Source organism: Lepidochelys olivacea (assembly GCF_965140295.1).
Source record: "Lepidochelys olivacea isolate rLepOli2 genome assembly, chromosome: 25".
Taxonomy (NCBI): domain Eukaryota; kingdom Metazoa; phylum Chordata; order Testudines; family Cheloniidae; genus Lepidochelys; species Lepidochelys olivacea.
Genome location: NC_140435.1, coordinates 11933303 through 11960573, shown reverse-complemented (window position 1 = coordinate 11960573; position 27271 = coordinate 11933303). Strand labels below are relative to the sequence as shown.

Here is a 27271-nt window from a genome sequence, read left to right as displayed (position 1 = left end):
TCTCCTACCTCCCGCTTCTGGAGAGCTGGAGAAATCTCCCCTCTCCTCCTGGCCCAGGGACCCCTTTGGAATCTTGCGTTGCCACTTCCCTCTCCCCCAGTTCACAGCATTCTAGCCCCACCTACATGCCACTTCTGATTGGCCAGGGTGAAGAATGCCGCTCCTGGATTGGCTTTCTCCAGCTGTCTGTCCCGGGCTTGGCAGGACCCACCCAGGCGCTGAACAGAACTTTGCCATTTGCACAGGAGGACAAAGATATCTCGGGCGCCGGAGCGAGCAGAAGACAACAGACCAGGTAAGGCCAGGCTGCAATTGTAGTATATTGTAGCCTTGGCTATACTTGGTAAGTTTGCATGTAAAATGCCAGGCTAACAGCAACCAGGAGGGAGATCAGGCAGCTCTCTTCAAGGGAAGATCACACTGTCGCCTGCCCCTACAATCTCTGCTCTGGGAGTCGCTGCTGCTGCTTTGGAGGGGAGGACCTGGAGATTTGGGGCCTGTCGGATTTGCCCTGCCCCTAGTGTAGTTATTTACACCAGTAGTGCAATGTGGGTGTGAAACGCGACCAAGTCAGAATGTCTGTCTTTTGCACTAGTGTAAAAACTACACCAACTGCAGGGGAAAGGAAGAATCGGGCCCCTGCTTTTGACCGTTTATCCCTGGTCTCTCCAAGACCATCTCCAAACTGAGAGGGCAGCAAGGCTGAAAAGTACCCAGTTAAGGCTACCCTTTTCTCATCCCTTCCCTGTGTGTCTGTGTGTGTGAGAGAGACTTTTTAAGACCTGTGGGGAGACCAGCGCTAACAAGACCTGCAATCACACACACAGACACCAATTACTTTGCTTTATGTGTATTCTTTTTTGATCCCTATGGTCTGTGCATTTTTTTTTCCTTCCTACCCTGTAAGCTCTTCACAGGCAGACACATCTTCCTATGTCTGTAGAGTGCCCACTATATTTTGGATGCAACCATAATAGAAATTAGAAGAAGAGGCATGTGCTTTGCAGAAGCCCACTACTGGTAGTGAAGATGCTCCTGGAAGTTCAATTAATTCTTTGTATGATTGATTAATGCTGCAGTTCTTGAACTGTGGCCCATGGGCCACTAGCAGCCTGCAGAAGAAAACATTTTGAGAACCAAGTAATGGGGAACTGGGAGGCAATCCATGGGAGGGTTGATCTCTTATGAAGTGGGGCTATAGGCAAATAACTGACTTATTGAGTTCTGTTTACCTCTAATGTTAACACAGACTTTGTGGCTATCCAAGGGAGGTCAGCAATCCAATGACTAAGAGAAACTGATGAGTTAAACCTTAGGGTCTCTCTCCAGTTTCCAGGACCTTGAGACCTGCCTGTAACTTTTCTATAGTGGTGACCATCTGTCAGAGGCATGATAAAGACATTCAGTATTTCTGCAGTAGGATAATAGCAGGACCCGAAAAATGGTGGTAGCTATATATGCCTAGAGTTGGTGCTTTACGCACAACCTTCCAAGGGAAGAAAAAGCAACTAATAACACAAGGCTCTGCTAGAAACCTTACAGGGAATCCAACTATACTAATTATTAAACACTGACAACATGCTCTGTGCTGCACAAGATACAAATAGAGTCCCTGACCTAAAAGATTTCAGAGTAAACAAGATAGACAGTAGAATGAGAAGCCCAGAGCACAGTCTGACTCTCAACTCAACCCATAGGGGTAGTTTATCTGAGGCCCCCTGGGGAGCCGTGAGCTGGTTTCAGGGGGTCCAAATTAAACCAGAAAGCAGGGCTGGCGTTAGAGTCACTGGAGCCCAGGGAAGAACGCCAAAGCCTGAGCCCCACTGCCTAGGGCCAAAGTTGAAGCCCGAACCCTGCCGCATGGGGATGAAGCCAACTTAGCTTTGCGGAGCCCCCTGTAGCGTGGAGCCTTGGACAGTTGCCCAGCTTGCTATCCCCTAATGCTGGCCCTGGCTTGTAATCTACTGGATATGCAGAAAAACACTTTTTGTGGCACAGGTGGGCCATGGAGTTTTTATAGCGGGGGGGTGAAGGGGGAGCTCAGAAAGGAAAAGGTTGAGAACCCCTGGTTTACATCATGCACAGCCTCACACCATGTTACCAAACTCCTTGGACCAACGTTTTCAAAGGCAGCCAGTGACATTTATGTTTTGTGGGTGCATCAGTCTTGGGGGGCCTCTTGGGTCTGATTGTGAGAAAAGCTGTGGAGCCCCCATCTCCCACCAATTCTGAAACTTAGGGCCCAAGGTGTCTCAAGTTGGGAATCACTGGCCACCCCGGAAAATGTTGGGCCTCTTCTTCTGATCACAACGCACTTAACAACCAGCTTCCCCAGGTGTAAAGTGCTGTCCGCGCCGCGTTCCGGAAAGGGAGTCTGAGGCACAGTGTTGCTTAGTCGCCCAGCAAGTCAGTGGTAGAACTGGGATGGGAACCCAGGACACCTGACCAAATCAGGTGCTTTAACCACAAGACCACACACCCATTCACATTCTTTCTAGTGTTCCTTCCTCCCATCCAAACTATTAACGCTAGCTGCCTCTCGTAAAAGAGTCATTAGCTATCCAGGTTTCAGAGGAGCAGCCATGTTAGTCTGTATCCACAAAAAGAAAAGGAGGACTTGGGGCACCTTAGAGACTAACAAATTTATTTGAGCATAAGCTTTCGTGAGCTACAGCTCACTTCATCGGATGCATGCAGTGGAAAATACAGTGGGGAGATTTATATACATAGAGAACATGAAACAATGGGTGTTACCATACACACTGTAACGAGAGTGATCACTTAAGGTGAGGTTTCAGAGTAGCGGCCGTGTTAGTCTGTATTCGCAAAAAGAATAGGAGGACTTGTGGCACCTTAGAGACTAACCAATTTATTTGAGCATAAGCTTTTGTGAGCTACATCCGATGAACTGAGCTGTAGCTCACGAAAGCTCATGCTCAAATAAATTTGTTAGTCTCTAAGGTGCCACAAGTACTCCTTTCCTGTTAGCTATCCAGTCTGCCTAGTTTCATAGTTCCTATTGATCAATCAGTCCTTGCCTGTTGGAGGAGAGAGGCTGGACTTCACAGATTACTTGAATGTGGGAAGCAGATTTCCAGCCGGATGAGATCCCAGGTTCCTATTTGCATAAGAATGTAGCAAATAAAGCTGACTTAACCAACAGCAAATATGAGCAGAGCCTGTTTCCACATGTAGGTGAAAACTACTTTGCACTCAAGCCATCTCCTGGCTCACACAAGCAATTCCCAGCCAGGCGGATAAAGCAATGGTCCGTACCTTGATAAGCAGAACCTCCTGTGCTCTTGAGCAAACATCCAGCAATGTCTAGAATGTGCTGAACTGGGAAAGCATGCTGGGGTATTTCACAAGGGCAGTCTGGTCTGTCTGAAAGAGGCCCTCCTCCAGCTAGGATCAAACACTTTTTTTGCAACAGTAAGTCATTTCAAAGGGGTGCACCGGCTGCTGGTCTCCGCAGCCAGATGGGAGTTTCAATCACTGAGCACTATTGAGCTAGACAAGCAAAAAAAAAAAAAAGTCTTGAGATACCAGTGGCCTGATCTTTTTCCCTCCCTAGTGGTGCTAAGCACCTGCAACATCCACCGATATCAATGAGAGTGTGTGGCTACTCAGCACCTCTGAAAAACCAGGCCGCAGGATTACAAGGGCCTGCCGCAGATACTGAAAAACCAGGCCACAGATGCTGGCACCGTAGCAAGGCCTGGTCCCACCTACGCAGGCACGTCAAACCATGTTTTAACACGCTCATGCCCTAAGCACTGTGTCACTCGCGCATTGAAAACTGTACCAAAACCAGGCCTGTAGTGTCTAGTTTAACATCAGCAGAGATCCTTTAGCTCCGAAGGAGCTGATCCTGATTTCCACCAGCGAGAGTGAGCGGAAACTCAGGCCCTGGGTTTTTCTCAGGCGGCCCAAGGAGTGAGGTGTTCTGTCCTGGCTTGTTGACACGCTAATTAGGAGACAATCTTACGGTGCAAGATTTTACCCCTAGACTAACCCGGACTCCAAGGCCAGTGAGATATAGTGCAAAAACAAAGTGCGTTTTCAGACTGGAAATGACAACTGCGGGCAGGAGCTGCCCTACATGGTGTTGCATCATATGTGTGGGGGGGTGGGGTCCCTTTGACAAATGCTGCAGGCTGACTCAGCCTAGCCTTTAACAACAAACCAGTCTCCTGAAAGTGTAAGAGGAACAACCAGTGGTTGCTAGCACGTCCTGTGAACAGCCAGTTGATTCTGGATACTGGGCCTCCACCACTCCCAGGCCCTGCCTATGTTAGGGAAACTTTCTACAAATTTCCCAGGCTGCCTAACACTGAGGTTTGTCTTCACAGCAACGTTAGCCCGGGCCCTCATGCAGATGTTGCCCCTAACCCCACTCCCGTCCACACACAATCTTCTAATCCGAGTGGGGTGTTATTTTCAACGCAGGCAAGCTGGCCTGCCTGGGTGGTGGTGGGTTACAGCCTGGGTGCTGCTTTCCCTAGGGCTGGTGACTAGCCGCTTTGCAGTGAGGATGCGGGATAAACCACATGAGTGCCGACCGTCCTCCGGCACCTTCCCACTATTCCCCTCCGCCGTGTGCCCAGAAGGATAGTCAAGTTCTCCCACAATTCACTGGGAAAGCATCCTAGAGCGGCTCAGCTCAGTGGGGCACAAAGACCCATGCACACGGGGCAGCACAGCGCCAGGGAGGAGGACACAGGAACGGGGCTGGGCTTTGCTGGGATAGTGCCAATCACCAGGGCCAGCTCAGCAGTGCAGGCAGACCCTGATGCCATTTCCCCAGGGTAGGTGTTGTTTAGATTAGGGGGCCCACTAGGCACTGTCACATTCAGGCACCCTCTTGTGCAAGGTGCTGTACCCACATAAACGGAAAGCCCCACAGGGCTTACCAAGCAGCGCTGGCTGGGGCGGGTGGAGACAGCTCGCCAGACGCTGCCACCAGTGTTAACACTCTTATTATTTGTATGGCAGTGGGGCCGACCCAGGCCCAGTTCAGGATCAAGGCCCCGATCGTGTCAGGTGTTGTATGTACACAAAACACAGTCTGTAGCCCAGTGACCTCACCATGCCATGTAACTTGGCTCAGAGCCGGTCTAACTATGTGTGTTAGACTTAAATACCACAGCCCAGGGGCATGCACCGGGGGGGAGTGGGCAAGCAGGGGCACAGGCCCCCCCAATCAGCGGGGGCACAGAACTCCTCTGACCCCGGGGCTGCTGGAGAAGGTGGGGAGAGCCAGCTCCTCCAGCCACGGTGGGGGCAGGGAGGCAGCTTCTCCAGCCACAGGGGGCACAGAAAGTACCCCTCCAAAAGCAGCCAAATCATTATTCCTGTGCCTGCCGCTGCCACAGCCCCCGTCCCCCCAACAGCCCAGTCCACAAGCTCCAGGGTCCCAGTTCAGGGCAGCACTTAAGCACACTTGAGTCACCTTGACTTCAGTGAGACTTAAGGATGAGTCTAATTTGACAATGTGCCCTTAAGTACTCTCCTGAACTGGGGCCTTGGTGCTCTAACAGTTGGTTACACACTGCTGCAATGGTTGCCATAAAACATCAACCAATAACAAGCATGTAGCTGGCTGGTAAGGACTGCTGATAGTGATATTGTGTATCTTCTTCAGTCTCCCCTAGCTGTGTGCATAGCTAGCCTAGCCAAACACATGCTGTCTTCAAGGATTCCCTTGTCCTTCTTTCCTCAGCTTCTTCCTACTGCTTACATCCAGTGGTGCACCTTGCCCTGAATTTGATTGTAAGCTCTTCGGGGCAGGGACCATCTGTCTACCCTGTAGGGTAGGTGCTACTGCAACAGAAGAACACATCACGCCCCCCCCCGGCCCCCCCTCCCCACAAAATTCTAAGACTTCCAAAGTTGCTATTGCTGGTGGAGCTGAACAGTGATGGGAAATGTGAAAAAGAATCCCGAGTGTAGGCAGCGCTGCAGCGAGAGAGACTCCAAGATCAGAGGCCTTGCAGAGGACTGTGTTGAATGAGCCTTGACACAAAGATGGCCGTCACCGTCACTAGTTCATAAAATTGTTGATGGTGGAAGTGCCTGCCACTGTGTCAGCATCTCTGTTCGGCGATTGGCCCTTGTGTCTCTCTCTCATGGGAATTAAGGTTTTGCCAGGGTGCTCTGAGATGCTACATCCTGTTGGGAAATAGACCGAGACATGGGGAAACCCATCTTAACATCAGAATTAGTGGGGGAAATCTGAGCTTTTTCAAAGCTGTTGTTAAGCAAGTTCAGTTGTCTTAAAAATATAACTTCAAATACCATTGTCATAATGTGACAATGAGCTAACCAGGGTTCCAAAATTAGAACTCTGAAAACCTGCCTTCCCCACTCATTCCATGGCTACAATGGAATTTCTCTCTTGCAACAGTCACTGTCAAGATGGCATATTGGATTGTTAACTCTCGTCTTTACAGTTAGGCTTGGAAGGATTCTATTTTTATCAGCAAATGTCAATAAACGTCAATTCCACCGTACACACCCAAACCCATGAAAACATATTTCCATCAAGGCTGATCACAATTTACAGATTGGCAAAATAAGAAAAATGCCACTTGAGAATGTCTGAGTTTGATTTAAGGCTACTGACTTTGTATAGCTTGACATGTGATGTTGCCAGTGTGCGTTTGAACGGTTATAAGGCTTTAACTTTTTGAAGCTCAGGGTCTGCTGTCATTAAATAATTATTGTCTGAACCCCCCTAATTTCCCACAACTGTGAAAATTTAAATTGGTAAAAATAAAAAAGGCTTAAAAATAAAAATCTATATTATCCATCAAAATTCTAAAAAAAAATATATACCTCTAATTCTGGCAAGCTTAATTATAGTAAGATGCGAGACAACATGCTGTGACACAAGCCATCATCTTCTGCAGGGTGCAAGCTTTTATTCAGGTTTCAGAGTAGCAGCCGTGTTAGTCTGTATCCGCAAAAAGAACAGGAGGACTTGTGTTGTTAGTCTCTAAGGTGCCACAATTAGCTTTTATTCAAGCATCCTAGACTTTATAGCTGCAGAGAGGACATTCAGAACATGCGGCTGATGCCTGAGTGTCTCTGTCTTCTAGACAGATATAGCAGGCCTAATATGAGTAAGAACTGCGCCAGTTCGTCTCACTGGGGCGCTAACTCTGATGTCTAAGAAATTAATGTATCCACGCAATTTCAGTGCTGCTTATTTTAGTAGGAACATCCAGCTGACTTGGGATGGTGGAAGGAGGCTGGGTAGATTGATATTGCTTCCCTCCTACATGCACATTCTGATCCCTGGTAAATATTCACATTAACACATGAAATCTCTATGACTAGATGGAGCTATTAGAATATCTTCACATTCTTCTTGTAAGGAATAGGAAGAGGAGCTCTGAAGTTCCTAAGATGTGGTGGACAATAATCCAAGTGCATGTGGCATTATACTGTCCACCAGCTGTTACTGGTAATATCAGAAGGCTAACTCATAATGTTGTAACTGTTCTTTTTCTCTCCTTTCAGTTGCATCCAACTTCACAATGGCATCTGAAAACAAGACCACGAATACTGGCCCTCCAAAGGCTGAAGAAGAGCAGCAAGCGGTAGGTAAATCACGGGAAGCTATTATTATAAAGTGTAATCCTCAGTTCACCTGCCAACAGGTGCTTCAGCGCGCTAACTTATGCCAGCATCCCAACATCCAGGCAAGAGAGGAGTCCAGCCACACAGAGTGCTTTGAGGCTCTAGTTTAATATGGAGAATGCAGTTTCCTCTTGCTCGGGAGAGGGCTGTAACTTCATGTGTGGGGGGGAGTTCCATAAGGCTGAAATTTGGGAGAACGATCTGCCATGGGTTCCAGTGCTAAATCCAGGGAGGGTGATGTTTAATCAATATGTGACTGACAAGAAGCATGGTCCTGAGTTCTAATCCCCGCTCTGTCACTGACTCCTGGTGTGGCCCTGAGAATCATAGAATATTAGGGTTGGAAGAGACCTCAGGAGGTCATCTAGTCCAACACCCTGCTCAAAGCAGGACCAACACCAACTAAATCATCCCAGCCAGGGCTTTGTCAAGCCGGGCCTTAAAAACCTCTAAGGATGGAGATTCTACCACCACCCTAGGTAACCCATTCCAGTGCTTCACCACCCTCCTAGTGAAATAGTGTTTCCTAATATCCAACCTAGACCTCCTCCACTGCAACTTGAGACCATTGCTTCTTGTTCTGTCATCTGCCACCACTGAGAACAGCCGAGCTCCATCCTCTTTCGAACCCCCCTTCAGGTAGTTGAAGGCTGCTATCAAATCCACCCTCATTCTTCTCTTCTGCAGACTAAATAAGCTCAGTTCCCTCAGCCTCTGCTCGTAAGTCACGTGCCCCAGCCCCGTAATCATTTTTGTTGCCCTCCGCTGGATTCTCTCCAATTTGTCCACATCCCTTCTGTAGTGGGGGGACCAAAACTGGATGCAGTACTCTAGGTGTGGCCTCACCAGTGCCGAATAGAGGGGAATAATCACTTCCCTCGATCTGCTGGCAACGCTCCTACTAATACAGCCCAATATGCCATTGGCCTTCTTGGCAACAAAGGCACACTGCTGACTCATATCCAGGTCCCTTCACCTCTCTGTCACTGCACTTGAGCAGAAAGAGGAAAGAGTGGTTTCCATAAAGAGCCTCTCTGGGAATATGCATAGCTCAGACTACAGTTTATATTCACCCACCAGCGACAGGATCTGCCGCTAATGTCACTTCTTCTTTCCCTTGCTCAGAACATAGTGAACAGGGTGGCCAGCTTGCCCTTTGTCAGCTCTGCCTACAACGTGGTCTCCTCTGCTTACAGCTACACCAAGGGGACGCATCCATATGTCAGCAACATCTGCAACGTGGCAGAGATCGTGGCTGCCATGGCAGTGGGCAGCGCAGTTGGTGGCATGCAGCCAATTCTCAGCCACCTGGAACCTCAGAGTGAGTAAACACCAAGACAGGTGATTCCTACCTTGTGCGGAGGTGTGAGAACCCTCATGGGACATCTCAGACTACACTGCGTGGCAGCAGAGCAAGAGGGCTCAGGACACAGACCAGCAGGGAAGACTTGTTTAACAGGAGAGCAGCATTAGATAGCTTTCTCATTCTCCCATCCCAGCACTTTAGTCCCATGGCGTGAACGCCCCAGCTGCTGAGAGTATTAGCGATGTGGTTACAGTCTGTTTGTGATGCCCAATATGGGGCATGAAAAGAAAAAACAGCTTCGGGTTTAACACCTTCCTACTGTAAATGCTCCTAAACTAGCATCTGAGTTATTTCCAAGTCATACAGGGATATTATAAAGAATAGCCAACAAAGATTTGTGAAGAACAAATCATGCCAAGGCAACCTTAGTTCCTTCTTTAATGGGGTTACTGGCCTAGTGGATGGGGAGAAGCTGTAGGACTGATATATTGTGATTTTTAGTAAGGCTTTTGACACAATCCCACATGACGTTCTCGTAAGCAAAGTAGGGAACTGTGGACTAGATGAAATTATTACAAGGTGGGTGCAGAACTTGTTGAAAGATCATACTCAAAGAGTAGTTATCAATGGTCAAACTGGGAGGGCGTATCTAGTGGTCAGTCCTGGGTCCCGTACTATTCAATATTGTCATTAATGATGTGGAGAATGGAAATTATGCTTATAAAATTTGTGGATGACACCAAGCTGGGAGGGGTTGCAAGCAATTTGGAGGACAGGAGTAGAATTTAAAACCACCGTGACAAATTTGAGAATTGCTCTGAAATCAACAAGATGAAATTCAATAAAGACAAGTGCAAAGTACTACACTTAAGAAGGAAATTCAAATGCAAAACTACAAAATGAGGGATAACAGGCTAGGCAGTAGCACTGCTGAAAAGGATCTGAGGATCACAAATTGATCACAAATTGAATGTGGATCACAAATTGAATGTGAATTGACATTGTGATGCAGTTGCAAAAATGTCTAATATTGTTCTGGGGTGTATTAATAGGAGTGTCATATGTTAGACACGGGAAGTAATTGTCCTGCTGTACCCCGCACTGGTGTAGCCTCAGGTGGATATTGTGTCCAATTCTGAGAGTCACACTTTAGGAAAGATGTGGACAAATTGGAGAGAATCCAGAGGGGAGCAAAAAAAAAGTGATAAAAGGCTTAGAAAACCTGACCTCTGAGGAAAGGTTAACAAAACTGCCATGTTTAGTCTTGAGAAAAGAAGACGGAGGGGGAACATAATCAGTCTTCTGTTATACAGAGGATGTTGATCAATTGTTCTCCACGTCCACTGAAGGCAGGACAAGAAGTCATGTGTTTAATCTGTAGCAAGGGAGAATTAGGTTAGATATTAGGAAAAACTTTTGAACTATACGAGTAGGTAAGCTCTGGAACAGGCTCCCAAAGGAGGTTGTGAAATCCCCGTCACTGGAGGTTTTAAGAACAGGTTGGACAAACCCCTGTCAGGGTTGGTCAAGGTTTACTTGGTCCTGCCTCAGCGCAGGGGACGAGACTTGATGACCTCTCGAGGTCCCTTCCAGCCCTACATTTCTATGATTCTATCTTTTCTCACAGCTGTATTTCCCATCCACCTTAGCTAACTCTTTCCAGCAATTGCTGGGCTTGCTTGGCACAGACCCAAGGAACCAACAGTTCCTCCATTTAACTTCTTTGCTTAACCAAAGCACTGCTGACTCCTTCACCCTGCTGCCCCATGTATTCAGCCAGATCCTGAGCCCAGTGAAATTAATGGAAGATTTTGCCATTGACTCCAGTGAGACTGGAATCTAGCCCTTTACAGCCACTCTGTTCTCTAACCTGCTTGACATGTTTGCCCTCCAGATCTTGGGAAGCCGTGTATTTCACCCAGGGGAGTACTGGAGCCTGGTATTAAATGGGAGTCCGTGCTGCCTACTGCTCACTATTCCATTCTTGGGCAAGAGGGGCTGTTTAGTCTTTTTTGCCCCATAGCTTGAGGCTTTCTTCCTACCCTCCAACCTTCTGGTGGAGGACCAAACAGGATTCCTTCCTCCCAGTTAATATGGCTCCCAAGTGGCTGCAACTGAGTAATAAAGATACCCCCTCTGATGGAGAAGTGTGCTACTTCCTGCCATTACAGGGAGTCGGGTTCCCAAAGGGCATGACCGCAAGGCTGCTTGAATCAGGCCGGCTGTGTTGCCTTTGTGCTGGTTCCCTCTGCCTAGCCTTGCCACTGCGAGCAGGAGTCAAACTGTAACAGATTCAGAGAACTAAGTCTGTGCATCTCCCGCTCTTTAGTCAGATCGGTAAACGAGTACGCCTGCAAGGGACTGGACAAACTGGAGGAGAGCCTGCCCTTCCTTCACCAACCAACGGAGAAGGTATCCAGCATCCTCCCCCAGGAGGGGAAGTTACAACTTGCTCGAGGGCCAATGCTATGGAGAGGGAGGCATAGGCCTGCCCTAGGGAAACAGATGGGTTGCAGCGCTTAGTCGAGAGGGAGCGACGGCGCAATGTGAACCCTGACTGAAGAGACATTTGCTTTGCAGATGTTTGGGCTAGAAAAGGAGCTGCCTGCTGACAGAGAGGCTAAGGGCCAGATCCTTGGCAGATGTAAGTGGTGCTGATGTCATGGAGCTACACCAATTCATGCTGCCTGTTGGCCCTACAGCGGTGGGAACTAATGGATGACATTACCGAGCCATGCCACTATTTATCTAGAGAAGGGCCATTTGGGAAGGAAGGGGTATCTGATGTCTCCCCACTGGAAAAAAACAACCTCAGTCTTTGAGTGAGTGTAAAATAATCTTTCCTCTGGCTCTCCCCTCTAGGTCATTTCAGACACCAAGCAGATGGTGTCTACTAAAGTGATGAGTGCTGTGGATGCTGCCTATGGCGCAAAAGATGTGGTGGCCAGCAGCGTGGCCGGAGCTGTAGATGTAACCAAAGATGTTGTCCAGGACAGCGTTGAGCTGACCAAATCAGTGGTGTCCTCCACCGTCAATACTGCCAAGGAAGCTGCCTATGGTGCCAAGGACATTGTGACCAACAGGGTCACCGAAGCAGTGGACCTGACCAGAGGGACTGTCCAGGACAGCGTTGAGCTGACCAAATCAGTGGTGTCTTCCACCGTCAATACTGCCAAGGAAGCTGCCTGTGGTGCGAAGGACATTGTGACCAACAGAGTGACCGAAGCAGTGGACCTGACCAGAGGGACTGTCCAGGACAGCGTTGAGCTGACCAAATCAGTGGTGTCCTCCACCGTCAATACTGCCAAGGAAGCTGCTTGTGGTGCAAAGGACATTGTGACCAGCAAAGTGAATACAGTTGTAGGGCGGAGCAGAGAGGCTGTCCAGGACGGCGTGGAGATGACCAGTTCCGTGCTGACCAACAGCCTGAATAAAGCCAAGGCAGCAGGCCAGCTGGTAGCAAGTGGAGTGGATGCTGTTCTGGAGAAATCAGAGGTGCTGGTGGATCATTACCTCCCCATGACAAATGAGGAACTGGGTGAGAAAGTGCTTAGACATTCTACAGCAGTGGTTCTCAACCAAGGGTACACGTACCCCTAGGGGTGCACAGAGGTCTTCCAGGGGGTTCATCAACTCATCTAGCTATTTGCCTAGTTTTACAATAGGCTACATAAAAAGCATTGGCGAAGTCAGCATAAACTAAAATTTCATACAGACAATGACTTGTTTATACCGCTCTATGTACTATACGTTGAAATGTAAATACTAGATTTATATTCAGATTGATTTATTTTATAACTATATGGTAAAAATGAGAAAGTCAGCCATTTTTCAGTACTAGTGTGATGTGACACTTGTATTTTTATGTCTGATTTTGTCAGCAAGTCGTTTTTAAGTGAAGTGAAACTTGGGGGTACGCGAGACAAATCAGACTCCTAAAAGGGGTACAGTAGTCTGGACAGGTTGAGAGCCACTACTGCATAGCATGTGCTAGCAATAGAAAATGCAGTCCCCGCTCCTCCATCCAAGCTCAGACACTATTGCTTCTGCTAGATGGCAGAGGCCTTCTCCTGTCTTGGACAGGTAAGTTGCGTTAGACTTGTCACCCCAATGACTTTCTCTCAACATTAGGAGCTGGCATGCGACACAGGGAAGAGGTTCCGACGTTCGCTAACTACTGTTTTGTCTTAGTTGCCTTGAAACTGGTGGGTAAAAGCAGGTGAGCTCTGTGGGGAAAGAAAAATCAGTTCATTCTTCATCCCTTCAGACAGCTGCTGTCCTCTCAAACCTTGTGTCTGAGCTCTCATAATAACCATTAGTTCTTTCTTCAGTTGATCTTGAAGTGCTTTATAAAGGCGGTCAGTATCATTATCCCCATTTTACAGTTAGGGAAACAGTGGCACAGAGACCAGGAGTGGGGCAGTTAGTGTGTCGACGACCTTGTGCAATGGGCCCAAAAGGACCATCGCTGGGGGCGGGCATTCCTGCTGATAACTTGACCCTTATACGATTGTTCCCTTCAGTTGAACTTGCCATAGCCGTCGAGGGCTTCAACATGGCCTCCGTGGAAGAGCAGAAACAGCGGCAGAGTTACTTCGTGCGCCTGGGTTCCCTCTCAAACAAAGTCCGCCACCGAGCCTACCAGCACTCCCTGAACAAGCTGCAGCTTGTCAAGCAAAACACCCAGGATACTCTTTCCCAACTCCAGCTGGCAATAAACCTAGTAAGAACACCCCCTTTCCCACCCTGGGGATGCAAAGCATTCCACCGCAGTGCTAAATCGCTCTGTTCCCAGGCTGCCCTCTGAGTCTCACATCTACCTACGCTCCCATCTCTGCTTGATGTGCAGCAGCTTCCTTGGTGTGGTACTGCCTGTTTCCTGTTCTCGGACCCCACTGTGTAAGAGGGACTTGGGCATTGCAGAGCTTCTTGCTGGTCACAGGTATCTGCAATGATCATTCTTGTCTCCCTGCCAGATCGAATACATAAAACAGAGCGTTGGTCAGAAGCTTCAGGATAGCCTGGAGAAGCTTCAACAGCTGGGGATGGAGTGGAGCCGGACCCAGCCGAGAGAAAACCCAGCTAAAGATGCTTCCCAGCCAGAGGTATCTCTAGTGGGAAGTACTTACATGGATGGATGGTGCACTAAATGCTGGTTTCACATTGTATGTCTTACCCACTACTCTCCTCTCAGCAGGTCGAGTCTCATACTCTAGCCATGGTGAGTATCATCACCCAGCAGCTGCACCCTGCCTACGTGAATCTGGTATCCAGCATCCAAGGCCTCCCCAGCAGCATCCAGGAAATGGTGCAGCAGGCCGTTAACAACATGCAGCAGCTCCACACTTCCTTTTCCAGAGCGGATTCCTTCCAGGACCTCTCCAGCAGCTCCCTGACGCAGAGCCGGGAGAAAGTGATAAAGACCCAGGAGTCTCTGGATGCTCTACTGGAGTATGTCGCACACAACACTCCCCTCAACTGGCTCGTGGGCCCCTTCACTCCGTCAGTCAGAGTGACCCAAGAAGCAGCAGAGGAGCCGAAAGAAATTATGACAGAGATGATATCACCTGCACGGCAAGAGGTGGCTTCGGCACAGAAGAAGGTGGCTGAGGTCCTCAAGGCACCAGAGAAGGAGATGGCTGTGGCACTGAAGGAGGAGGAGAAGATACCTAAAGCATCAAAGGAGGCAATGAAAGCACTGAAGAAGGCAGTAGAGGAGTTGACCAGGGCATCAGAGAAGATGGTGGCTGAAAAAAAAAAGGAAGATCCTTGAAATGTTCCAGCTATTGCAGCCAGCTTCCTTGGAAAGAACAGAACTTCCCTGTAGGTTTTAGTCACTCCTATACCTGCCAGACCCATCAAAGGGAGAGTGATTGCCTCTCTGCACCTACCCCTGACACACTATCCCATGCTCAGAGCTAACATACAGTCAGCTCATCTAGCTGTATCTTGCAGGAAACTCACTAACCAAAGTGGCTTGACTGTCTGCACCTACCGCTCTTGCCTTATTTCTGAAGAACACTGTACTGAGGTGGGGGAGGGGGAATTCTCCGTGTTGGCTGTAAGAGCTGCACATCTGTGGCAGTCCCTGTGTGGATTGCTACGCCTCACTGAGGACAGATGTAGAGGAGAGCAGCAGTCTTGCAAAAAGTCAAGCATCAAAACTAAATGCATCCAAACTGTGGACAGCTTAACACAACAAAATGATGCCCTTAACTTTTGATACTGTTTCCTCCTGTTACTTGTTATAGCTGTCCATCATATACACTAGAATATACTCCCTTTTTTCTGATTGTTCTGCTCCCTGCAGGGCTGAGACCATCCAAGCAGGACAGTCGGCAGCAGCTGTGGATGTCTCCAAACCTTTCTTTTGCACAGGAATAGTATCAAGGGGGGGGTGTTTTTTTTTTTTTTTTTAAGTGCCAGTGTTCAATGGGACTTGTGTTCACAACTTATTCAGTACTTTTAAAAATCCCACTCAAAAAACTAACTCTGTGCATATCAGATACACCCCAGGTCCCAAGCACTCTGCAGCCACTGAAAACAATGGCTAACGGCAGCTTTTCCAGGAGTTGCTCAGGTGGATCCAACATTGCCATTGTGGTGGGATTAATTGAGCTATAAAGTGGGAAGGATTGGTGCTGGTGTGTCTTGGTGATCAACTCCTAGTGACTCCTTTACTGCTGATGCTTATTCCAATAGTCCCTCCAGAAACAAAGTGCTGAGCTTGAATTTATGGAGAAATGGCAACATGGTCTTTAAAATAAATCTCAATTGCTTTCAAACCACGAGAACCATTTGCAGTATGTGTGTGTGTCTCTCTCTCTCGGCATATTTAAATCTGAAGGTGAAGCACTTCTGATTAGAAAAACAGAGAGCAACCCAGAGCATCCTCTTCTCACCCTAGCAAGAGTCCGGAGGAGCTCTGCTTTTAGTTCTTTCGAAGGAATCAAGCCATCTTCTCTAGGTAATGCTGAATTTACTTTTGGTCTTTCACGACCGGTTCCTTCCTGAACTCTTTCCCAAAAGCTGCCCCAGGCACATCTCAAACTCTACCTCCAACTTCTAGTGAAAGCATCCTCTACTCCACTGCTCCTGTGTGTTTTGCCCTGGCCACTCTGCACAGGGGACCCTTACGGTCAGTTCCAGCTCCGCCCATGACATTAACATTGTCACCTTAATCTCTTAGCCCTAGTTCCCATGCCTGTCAGCTGCAAACCACACCACCATGTATTTCTTACTCTAACGATGCACCTCAGTCCCTTCAATTCTCTGCTTGTGGCACATAATAGCTTAGTCCCCTGAGGGCTGCACTATTTTGGGCTAATTCTGGTTGTTGGGCTTGGTGTGCAGGTGCTGGTTGGGGGTTGATGGACTGGGAGATATGGGTCAGTAATTTGAAGGTCCCTTCTAGCCTTAAACTCTACGACTAATGTCTTAAAGACTGAAGTCCACCTCTTGATTAAATATATATACAGTCGAACCTCAGAGTTATGAACACCAGAGTTACCACAAACTCTCATTTGGAACCAGAAGTACGCACTCAGGCAGCAGAGACACCAAAAAAAGCAAATGCAGGACAGTGCCATGTTAAATGTAAACTACTAAAAAAAATTAAGGGAACGTTTAAAAAAAGATTTGAAAAGGTAAGGAAACTGTTTCTGTGCTCGTTACCTTTAAGTTAAGATGGTTAAAAGCAGCGGGTTTTTTTGTCTGCATCGCCGCGTTTCAAAGCTGTATTAAGTCAAGGTTCAGTTGTCAACTTTTGAAAGAACCACCCTAATGTTTTGTTCCGAGTTAGGTACAACCTCCATTCCCCCAGGGGTTCCTGACTCTGGGGTTCCACTGTACCCACAAATCCTGTTTGGAACGGGCGAGGCCCACCATCTCCTGCAGGGTACCTGGTGCCCTGGCCGCAGGGAGCCCTCAGGGTAGCAGCCTGATGAAGGGGAGAAAGGGAGCGAAGCAGGTTCTGTGGCCCCCAGCGAACTGGGAGCCTTGTCCCAGGAAAAGAGCAGGCTGCAGGTTACCTTAACCCTTCTCTGCGCTTGGCACGGAAACCGCCACAATTGCTGCCCGACCCTCAACTTGCCAGAGACAAACCTGGCGCCCCGGGAGAAGGTGAGAGTTACTCGTGGCAAGCGCGCCCCCTGCCTTTGGCTGGCGGGAACAGTGGGGCCTCACCTTGGACTCGAAGGCGCATCACTCCAGCCCTCTGGCTGGTGCGGGGAGGAGAAGGGGGATCCCCCATCGGAGCGCATGAGCCCCCTTCCCCGAGGCTGCACGTGGAAGGGCTCTGGATTGAATTCCCTTGAGCAGCCCTGGCCTGCTTAGGAGGGGGGCATGGGAGGGGGAGAGTCCTCTGAAGAACTTCTCCAGCTTCCCTCACCTGCTGGGAGCCAGTTTCCCGCACAGCTCCCCCCGCTGGGGCAGGGATTCCCCCAGAGCTCCCCCCGCCTCTAGCTGGCGCAGGGATTCCCCCAGAGCTCTCCCCACTGGGAGAGAGCCACGTCCACTCACCTCCCTTTGGGAGTGGGATTTCCCCACAGCCCCCCCCGGGGGGGCGAGATCCCCCTCTCCTTCAGTGGAGGGGACACCCCCCATTAGCCCCCCCTTCTGCAGGGGGGTGAGAGCCTCATAGCCCCCGTAGGTGGAGTCCCCATGGGGCTCTCCGCACTCCAACTGGAGGGGGGGGGACACCCCCCCCATCTCCTTCCTGCTGGGGGGCGAGATCCCGCCCCCAGCCGGGCCTCCTCCTCCAGGGGCTGAGTTCCCCCATAGCCCGCCCCACACCCCAGCAGAGGCCGCCACCCCACCCTCACCCCGGGGGGGGGGGCGAGTATCCCCCGCAGGGTCCTGGAAGCGCCCCGCCCCCCTGTGGAACGCGCTGTAGCCAGCCAGCGACATGTAGCCACTTCCCCGTGTTACGTCACCGCCGCCCCGCCCCCGCTGCTGGGCTCTGGCTGCTGCTGCCGCGGGCGGCGACAGGGCGACCCCGGGGCCGCGGCTCCTCCTCCGCCTGGGCCCATGTGAAACAGGGCCAGGCTACTTCCGCCTCCCCGCGGCCAGCTCGGAGCCGGGGGCCAGTGCGGCTCGGGACCTGGCTTTGGAAACGGGCGCAGAGCGGCTGAGGACTCGCACGCTCAGCGCACCCACGCGACCCAGGTACTGGCCCTTCACGCCCCTGGTAAGGGCGCCTCTCCCTCCTGCGCCCGCCGCTGCTGGAAGAGGAAAGTGACAGGTGGAGCCAGCCAGCCATGCCCTTCCCAGGGGGCCAAGCAGGTCCAGGCAGCCAGGACTTCCCTGCCAGCAGATTTTGGGGTGCAGCTAAAAGCTGGATCCAGCCAGCGAGCCCGTTTCATTCATCCCATGGCTGCTGACAGCTGGGGCAACAAATTCCAGCTTGGCCTGCTCGGAATGAGGCGCCCGCAATCCTGTTTTGTCTCCTAAATACAAATTAATCAGATGCCTGGACTTTAGCCAGCAAAGTTGGGAAAAAAGTCTGGCCTTGGTACTTTTCCAGGCCTGGTAAAGAACAGCAGCAGAGGAATCTTGGTTCCAAATACCCTGGGAAGGAATTGGTAAACTGGTAGGGAGCAGATTTCAGAGTAACAGCCGTGTTAGTCTGTATTCGCAAAAAGAAAAGGAGTACTTGTGGCACCTTAGCGACTAACCAATTTATTAGAGCATAAGCTTTCGTGAGCTACAGCTCACTTCATCAGATGCATGCCGTGGAAACTGCAGCAGACTTTATATATACACAGAGAATATGAACCAATACCTCCTCCCACCCCACTGTCCTGCTGGTAATAGCTTATCTAAAGTGATCATCAGGTGGGAGCAGATTCTCAGCTGGTGTAAATTGGCTTGACCCCAGTGATGTCAGTGGACCTATGTCGATTTACGCCACAGGATAGTTGGGGGATAGGGGAGGATGGCAGGCAAGGGACTCCTAGGAGAAGCAGGATTTTACAATCCTTAACTTCTGGGCAGGTTTCCTGGCTCTGAACTTTACTTCCCAGTTCTAAAAGCTTCCACTGGAGGATGTTTAAAAATGCAAACAAAAAAATTGTAAGGGGGGGGGGAGAAATCCCAATTTTATATAAATTTGAAAGAGTGAATGAGGAAAGGATTAGCAACAGAGCCCTGCTCGCACACATCTTCTTTGCTTAAAGTGACATTTTTATTGAAGGACCCCCCCCCCCATGACAGAACAAAAAACCAACAGAAGAATAGAAAGGTAAAGTAAAGTAATGGGTGTAGAGGAACGGGGGGTATGGAGTGGAAGGAGACGGACATCTCCAGTTTCACCTGCAGGAAGTATTCAAAGGTTTCTAAAAAGTGAGACCAAATCTTTTAAAATTTGACTGAGGTCCCTCTTCTCCAAAACATCACATGCTCTTCAGCTGCTAGCTCAGCCACTGTTACTTCCCAAGCTTCTATCCCGGGAGGCAAATGATTATTTTTTAAAAAGTCATTTCATAGAGCACCATGAACGTGTTCAAAGTGCCAGTTCTCCCTTGCAAAAAGATAGTTTCACCTGGTGCCAAGTGCATAAACAGAGCAAACAGAACCTTGGATGACGAATGCAACCTCGATCTGACTCACCAAGGAAAAGGGTTACAGAGATGCACGTCAAAGTTCTGGACATTTGTTGGACCTGTTTTGAAAGGGAAGTTTCCGTTTTGTTTGTTTTTGTTTTTCAAGAAGTTTCGGTGAACCAGAATATTTCATGGAAGGGGAGGACAACTTCCTTAGATAGATGTCTGATCTCACACATGAAGCAATTGGAGGGTTTCTGTGAGATAGTAAAACTAGTAGCTAGGGTGAAATTGTAAATTTCCCCCCAAAAGCTAGATTGTTGTGGAGTTTTTGTTTTGAGTTTTTTAAAGGCACTCTTTTCAGATGCTCCTTTAAATACTGGAAGATTTTTCCAGAGGGTCAGATATTCTGTTGGTCCTCTATAGCCAGTATTCCTCCTGAATGACAGACACATCAACCTTCCACTACTGGTCTGGCCCTCTCCACCCTACTAGAGTGAGTTCTGATACTACATTAAACTTGCTGCCAGAAGACACTGGTAAGTCCCAAGATCTTAACAAGATTCAGAAGAGGGATTAGATATGGATATGGATAATGTGAACATCCACAATTTTATGAGATTGTATCTATGTAAGGGATATAAACCCTCATGCTTAAGGGCATAAACTAACTGAAAGGACATAAGCCTGGAGTTAGGAAGACGCTTTCCCTATGGACAACTTATTCCATAACTGCCCATTAAGAGGATTCGTGCACTTTCCATCTGGGATAGGTGACTGTTGGAGACAGGACGTTGGATGACATGGACCATTGTTCTGATCCACTCTGGCAATTTTTATGTTTCTAAATATGTCAATAACTTAGCACTGATTATACATTTACAATGCACACTTTAAAGTATAGTAAGTGTGTATAGCTTTGCCATTTGCTTAGAGTTATATATACTTGCAATAATGTGTGTAGTAAAGATGCATAATACCAAGCAAATGGCAAAGACTGTCTACATACCAAAGAGGAGTGACGTTCTTTAAAAAGGTGTGGTGTAGACACAATGCCAACAGCACAGTGACCTTAGGCCAACCTAGCACGGAGCGCCCAGACTCTGCCTGGCACGTTTCTGTAACTTCCCATTCTGTTTGATTGCAGATCCAGCTGGTGAGCTTTAAAGAGGATGAGGATGGCAGCACTACCCCCCGATCCTAAAAGTATTTGGGAGAAGAGCCGCTGAGCACAAGAGGATTTATGTATTACCAAAGTGTGCCCGGTGCTTTACAGAACACAGAAGGGACACAGGCCTTTGCTCCATCCCTGCATCCAGAGGCTGTAATATGCTCTTTTCATCACCTGCTTCTTCAGCAAACTGTCTGGATAACCAGTTGAAGAGATGGCAGAGGCTGGCGGGGCCCAGCCAAGCTTTGAGGGGGTCTTCAGCATTTTATCTAGGATCCCAAAAGAGAGACTCGTTAGCCTCAAACATAAGCTGAAGCACATGAGATCCTGCACGAGCAGCTGCAAGCTATTGCAAGCCATGGTCCTGCTGACTTTGGGACGAGAGGTAGATGCAAGGATATGCCTGGACGCTTTGGGTGATGAGGAAGGAGCCCTCTGTATCCGGAGGAGCAAATGGGGTACTGCAGGCAGCGAGAACCCGCTGACTCCCCAGCAGGAGGCAGGTGCCCTTCTGGCCCTGGCACGGATCTACTCGCTGCTGGTAGAGGAAAATCTGTGCACTTACCTGGCCAGGGACAATGCCTACAAAGCTGCCCTTGCGGCCTTCAGAGCCAGCGAGGATCCTAGGAGAGACAGACAGAGCAGCATCTTAGCCGAGGCTCAGGAAAAGTGTGGGATCGACTTCAGCCCCACAGAGACGGGTAATGGATTTAAGACACTGAGGTCCGACCCTGGGCATTTCCTGACAGCTAGCCTGGCTCCAGTGGTGAGGAGCCCCCGAGTACAGATCAGGAGCAGATCGGTTCCTTCGGGGCCTCAGACTTTGCGTTCCTCTGGCAGCCCGGCCTCCTTCATCAGCCACTTTGAGATCAGCCCGTCCCCCACAATGGAGTTTCACACCTGCTCGACTCACCATAACCACATCCCGCAGCCCAGCAAGCTTTGTGGGGGTGCCATGAGCTGCACCGTGCAGCCTGGCGGAGGGAGAGTCAGCCCTGGCCCACGGGACACCGGCCAGTTCAGCAGCTCCACTGCACTCCCTCTGCAAAGCCAAGTACGAAGCCACCCATCTGAGAATCCCCTGGCTGGTAGCTTCGTTCCCCCATCTCTTCCAGTTCCCGAAACCCCACTTCTGCATCAGAGTGCTGTGCACTGTCCTGTGGAATGCACTGACCCGCCCACCATGGTGACAGCAGAACTGCAGGAACTAGGAGAGCGCATGGTCCAAAAGCCAGAGCAAGAGTCACCTACTGAGCTCCCTCGCTTGTGTACCCCAGGGCCAGCCGCTGGTTCCATCCGAGTGCCAGTAGAGGATTCCTGTGTCCTAACAGAGAAAGCAGACACGGCATCCTTCTCCTCTTCAGGGGGCCACCCTCCTCCTCAGGCAGCAGCCGCCCCCACACCGGAGCTGGACTGTGGCGAGAAAAGGTTCTTCAGTTTCGTTGTCCTGCACGCCAGCGAAGATGTGGCCATTGCCTGCCGGGTTAAGGAGATGCTGGAGAGCATGGGGGTGCCCGACGGTGCCACATTCTGCGAGGAGTTCCTCATCCCTGGCCAGTGCCAGCTGACTTGCTTCCAGGATGCCATAGAGAACTCTGCCTTCACCCTCCTGCTGCTGACCCAGAACTTCCAGTCCCGCTTCTGCGTGCACCAGATGAACATGGCCCTGATGGATTCCCTCCAGCGGCGGCCCAAGTACAACTCCGTCATCCCTTTCGTGCCCAAGGAGAACTCCTCGAAGAAGTGCCCGATCCCCAGCATGCTGGTGGGGGTGGTGCCTCTGGACGAGAGCTCCCCTGTGTTCTCCAGGACGGTGAAGAACACCTTCCACCTCAGGAGAATCAGTGAGCAGAAGGCAATGTGGAGCCAGTTACAGCACATCCAGGAGCACCACAGGAAACAGCAGCAGCATCAGGAACACCTCCAGATGCTGCAACAGAGCTTAGCTGGTCTGAACTGGGGGTCCCAGCCTGGCTATCCACCCCAAATGCCTTTGCCAGGACTGTTGCCATATCCTGCAGGAATTCAGCAACTTCTGGAGCTTGTGTCTAGTCTCCAACTCCACACACCCTCTCTTCCAACGTTTGCCCCCCCTGCCATGTACCAGCCTCACCCAGCTAGTCAGTTCATGCCCACCCAGTCGGCTCCCTCCCCTTCCCAGCACTTCATCCTCCCACCAAGCCACCAAAACATGATGCAGGGGCCAGGAGGCCCCCAGCCCCTCATCATTCAGAATGCTCAAATGGTGCAGATTGGGGACCACAATCAGATGCAGGTGGAGAGGACCAGGCTGCGGGCTGAGAGCTCCGATGAAGAGACCAGCGAGGGTCACTGATTGGAGGGGACGGAACTCAACATGGTCTGGAGAAAGTAGCACTTAGTTTCATAGCTAAATTGCAAGCTGTCTAGGGCAGGGGCTGTGGTCTTTGTTACTTGCCTGCCCAGTGAGGACAGGTCCCCCTCCTCGCCTCTGGTAGAGCACGGAGAGCGTGGAAGGAAGTGACCGTCCGTCTCTTCTGCTGGAGGAAAGAGAATGAGAATGAGGAAAAGAAAGACTCAAATTCCTGGGAAAATATTTCCCACAACTCTTGAGGGACTCAAAGGTTTTTGAAATAAATTTTAGTTAATTTATTCCTCTTCCTCTACATTCTCGCCTTCTTGCCAGGGTGGGAAGGGCAGTCATTGGTCTTATTCTTAATGCTACCTCTCTAGGACCTGTCCTGGGTGCCAACAGCTATGGGGAGACAGTGTGGCCCAATGGATAGGGCCAGGGACTGGGACTCCTGGGTTCTATTCCTGGCTCTGCCACTGATTTGCTGCATCACCTTGGGTGAGTTACTTAGGCCAAAGTTTGTCCCCCCTCCAACTGAGATGCATGGTGATCCCTGCACTTCAATACCCAGCACCTTACCTGCTGCCAAGAGCTTGACCAGCACCCTCTGGTGAGAAGACAGTATAAAATGTTGAAGTACCACTCTCTCGGTGGCTGTATTATCCCTGAGGCAAGGAGGGGAGCGGGTTATCAGAAGCGCCTGAACCTGGGAAGAGGTCCTCCCCCTGTGATAATGGTCAGTAAAAAACTTAGATAGGAGGTGCCCGTGTTTGTGTGCACGCCTACGTGTGTGTGTGCAGAAGTGGGTGTTGATGTGCAACTTCAGATGGAAAAAATCAAATCCCTGACTTGTCTACATCAACCCCACAACACAGAGCTGGGGAGCCCTTGGCAGGAAGGTAACAGAACAAGTCCAGTTGCGTGACAGCACTGGGCCCAGCACAAAGTCAAAGGGCAAGTGTCTTTCCTCCCCCTTGGAAGTGTGAATGTCCAGGCATTGCCTATGCACGATCAAAAGCAAAACAACGTGTCAGCACGGTTGACAAAACTGATATTGCACTACCGCTTGCATTTAGAAACGGGTATTAATCTCCCATTGTGCACTTGACTCCAGCTGTTACACCAGATTCTTTGTAGGGACCCTTAATCTGCAGTCAGCTATTCTGGTGATTAGGCACATTCAAGGGCCCGGCTCTGTCCTCAGTGAGACACACATCTCGCACTGAAGTCAGTGGGAGTGACACCTGTTTAACGCGGGCTGATTTGGCCCCAAGAAAATAGCGGGCGTGAGGTCTGTATTTCTGGACGAAAGGCGATTTAGCTGAAGTGCCTAAGCCCTGTGGAACTGGCTGGCCGTAGGTAAGCCAGCCAACTGCCCAACCAACTAGCAGGCTTTGAAAGACCTTTGTCTTGAAAATGTACCGGCCAAGGCACAAAACCTCTTTGCTCCAGATTCCAAACAGTGCTCACTCCCCTGCAAATAACACTTTGCACAGCTACGGGCACTCTAATGATCAGGCTCCCTGGAGCTCGATCATTAAAGTCCCCAGAGCTTGTACCCTTCAATATCCAAAGATTAGTGGTGTCCCAACAACCTTTGGGCAACTGAGATTGTACCATAGTTTTAAAGCACTCTGTGAAAGCTCAGAGCAACCTACAGCACAAGGGTCCAGACAAATTTACAGTTGTATTAAGCAACATCTGCTGTATGCGTCCACGGAATTAATCAATGTGTGTTAAACGGGGACTGAGATGCCACAGGGATGAATGCTTTAGAAATGCCGAGATAAAGGGCCATTCACAGCACCTGTGATGTAACTGTCTGTTAATTAAGATGGGATTTATCAATTTCCCTATTTGCAGAGGACATGTCTATTCTCCCCTATGTATATAACAATAAACACTCCCAACAGGACAAGCTAGGATTGTCATTGCACCCTTACATTTTGGATTCAACCTTCAAATTACGGTGAATGTAGTTTTTATATGTGTTCTTGTCCTTCATCCTCCCTGCAGCATGAGGAGAAACAAACCTGCAGCATCATCCCTCTGCAATCAAACATCATGAATCAGCCCCCCCCCCCAAAAAAGAGTTATGAGATTGGCTTAAAAGTCATGGGACTTGAATGTTGGGTTCTTTTTATCTCCCTTCTGGGCTTGAGTCTTGGGGGGGTGGAGTTTGCTGCAACCAGGAGGGCTAGAAACATAATTTTTTTAAAGGAAAGCTGAGATTCTTATATAATCACTTGACTCCAGGCGCTGGGATTTTAAGGCTAAATATTGCAAAGACCCCATGATAGGCCCAAAAACAGGCCAATACTCACAATGGTGGAGGCCATAAGGGAAATCTCCCATGTATGGCTCTATTCTGAAAAGCAACTTTATGAAAATGGCTGATGCGGGGGGGGGGGAAGGGAATTGCCCATTTATTATTACATCTCTTATAGTCGTGTTTAAAGGCCCTAAAGTGAGAACAGGGCCCCACTAGCTGAGGCGCAAACACAGATGCTCCTTGCCTATTGTGGCCCACCAACTGCCAGGGCAAATTTTGCCCGAAGAAAGAATGGGAATGGTGGTCATGGTGCAGTGTGTATGCAGTGGGGAGGCTGTTCCATCTATCAGTACTGCAAATTCATCGGGCTCAGCGAGAGACAGAGAAAATTGCCCCGGGGTTGAGCAAACCCAAGCGGCGGACTATTAGACAGCTGATACAAAAAGGCTCTCTCATCTCACTGAAGCTACATGAAAAGCCCGAGGGGGAAAGGTGGAACTGGAGAACGCAGTTGCAGAGCTGGCTTTTTTCTTCCTCCTTGAGTTACAAAAAGGAGAGAACCAGACACTTCCTTAGGGGAAAAGCTCTTTACCTGGCCGGAGCTTCCTATACGCCCAGGTGAAGCCACCACTACATCCTTCCCAGTGGACCACTCCGTTGTCAAGTGGCTACTGTGAGCGCGGCTCTTTATACCCGCTCCCAGCACTGCCTGGGACTCAGACTGCACCACTGCAACTTCCTGTGAGGGGGTGGGAAAGCGCCCAGTATTCGGGAATGGTTTGTTCTAATTCATTCTGTTGGGAGACCCTCCCTGACACATTTCTGGCTGCAGGGAGCTAAAGAGGAAAACTGGTTTCATAATTCAAATAAAACAAAAACACACAGTAAATAGAAAGAAGGTGGAAAGGGCTGATTGGTTGAAACTAAAAGGGGATGAAGCTGGGGGATTGTAAATTTGCACTCCAGGAGCTGGAAGGTCAAATCCAGGTCAGGACCCAGTGCTGGTGGGGGCGGCTGGTTAGAACGGAGCCTGAGGCATGCACACGCCTATAACTGGCCTTTCTGAAAGGGTGACTGTTACCTGGTGTTAGGATACAGGTATTCAGGCCTGTCTGTAAAGGCCTATACTCTAAGAATGTAGGTATATGTTTATCATTTAGCTAGTTATAGAGGTATAAAAGAAAGAATCAAAATCACTGTCTGCCTGTGCAAGGGCCTTCTCTCACTGTGACAGTCTGAGGCCCTGTGCTTAGGCTAAGGTCTTTGGCTAAACAGTAGCGGCAGCCAACAGCTGGGAAGCGAACGGGCACCAGTCACACTGACATAAGGCAGTTTGAGGCTGTTAAAAAGGTGATCCAATCTATCACCTCCAGAGAAAGGGAAGAGTCTTGAAGATTTAAAGAAAACTTATGCTCTAATAAATTTGTTAGTCTCTAAGGTGCCACAAGTACTCCTTTTCTTTTTAAAGAAAACTTAGTTTGATACCATCCTGCCTGGCAAGAACTCACTTATCAATAGCTGGGGTGAGAAATCACCATTTCTGTGTTGTTCTATCACTATAGTCCCCATTTTCCTATTGTTTGTCTGTATAATCTCTGTCTGGTTCTGTGATTGTTTCTGTCTGCAGTATAATTAATTTTGTTGGGTGTAAACCAATTAAGGTGGTGGGATATAATTGGTTAGATAATCATGTTACAATATGTTAGGATTGGTTATTTAAATTTAAGTAAAATGATTGGTTAAGGTATAGTTGAGAATATTACTATATAAATTAGGGGCAAACAGGAAGTAAGTTGGGATTTGAAAATAAGGAAAAAGGAACTTGGATTTAAGCTTACTAGAAGTTCAACCCAATAAACATTGAATTGTTTGCACCTTCGGACTTTGGGTATTGTTGCTCTCTGTTCATGCGAGAAGGACCAGGGAAGTGGGAGGGTGAAGGAATAAGCCCTCTAACACCTGAGACTTTCAAAATTCATTTTTTTTTTTACTGCTGCTCCAAATC

The 27271-nt window shown here is 49.2% G+C and overlaps 2 protein-coding genes across 6 annotated transcripts; both read left to right on the top strand.

The window, feature by feature from the left end:
- Positions 1 to 210: 210 nt before the first annotated feature.
- LOC311512863 (perilipin-3-like) lies at positions 211 to 15735 on the top strand. Of its 4 annotated transcripts, none has more exons than XM_084614250.1 (8): positions 211 to 295; positions 7525 to 7604; positions 8770 to 8965; positions 11280 to 11362; positions 11813 to 12488; positions 13474 to 13673; positions 13927 to 14055; positions 14148 to 15735. In XM_084614250.1, exons 2-8 carry the CDS (start codon positions 7542 to 7544, stop codon positions 14721 to 14723), a joined length of 1923 nt encoding a protein of 640 aa, XP_084470376.1. In that variant the 5' UTR covers positions 211 to 295; positions 7525 to 7541; the 3' UTR covers positions 14724 to 15735. The 4 variants fall into 4 exon arrangements, with proteins under 4 accessions (XP_084470376.1, XP_084470375.1, XP_084470378.1 ...); XM_084614249.1 differs by having other exon boundaries at positions 14145 to 15735; XM_084614252.1 differs by lacking the exon at positions 11280 to 11362 and having other exon boundaries at positions 248 to 295; positions 8841 to 8965; positions 14145 to 15735.
- A 2172-nt stretch (positions 15736 to 17907) lies between these two features.
- On the top strand, positions 17908 to 25009 carry TICAM1 (TIR domain containing adaptor molecule 1). Of its 2 annotated transcripts, none has more exons than XM_084614246.1 (2): positions 17908 to 18115; positions 20639 to 25009. In XM_084614246.1, the coding sequence occupies exon 2, from the start codon at positions 20877 to 20879 to the stop codon at positions 22995 to 22997; it is 2121 nt and encodes a 706-aa protein (XP_084470372.1). In that variant the 5' UTR covers positions 17908 to 18115; positions 20639 to 20876; the 3' UTR covers positions 22998 to 25009. The 2 variants fall into 2 exon arrangements, with proteins under 2 accessions (XP_084470372.1, XP_084470373.1); XM_084614247.1 differs by having other exon boundaries at positions 17908 to 18137.
- The last annotated feature ends 2262 nt before the right edge of the window (positions 25010 to 27271 follow it).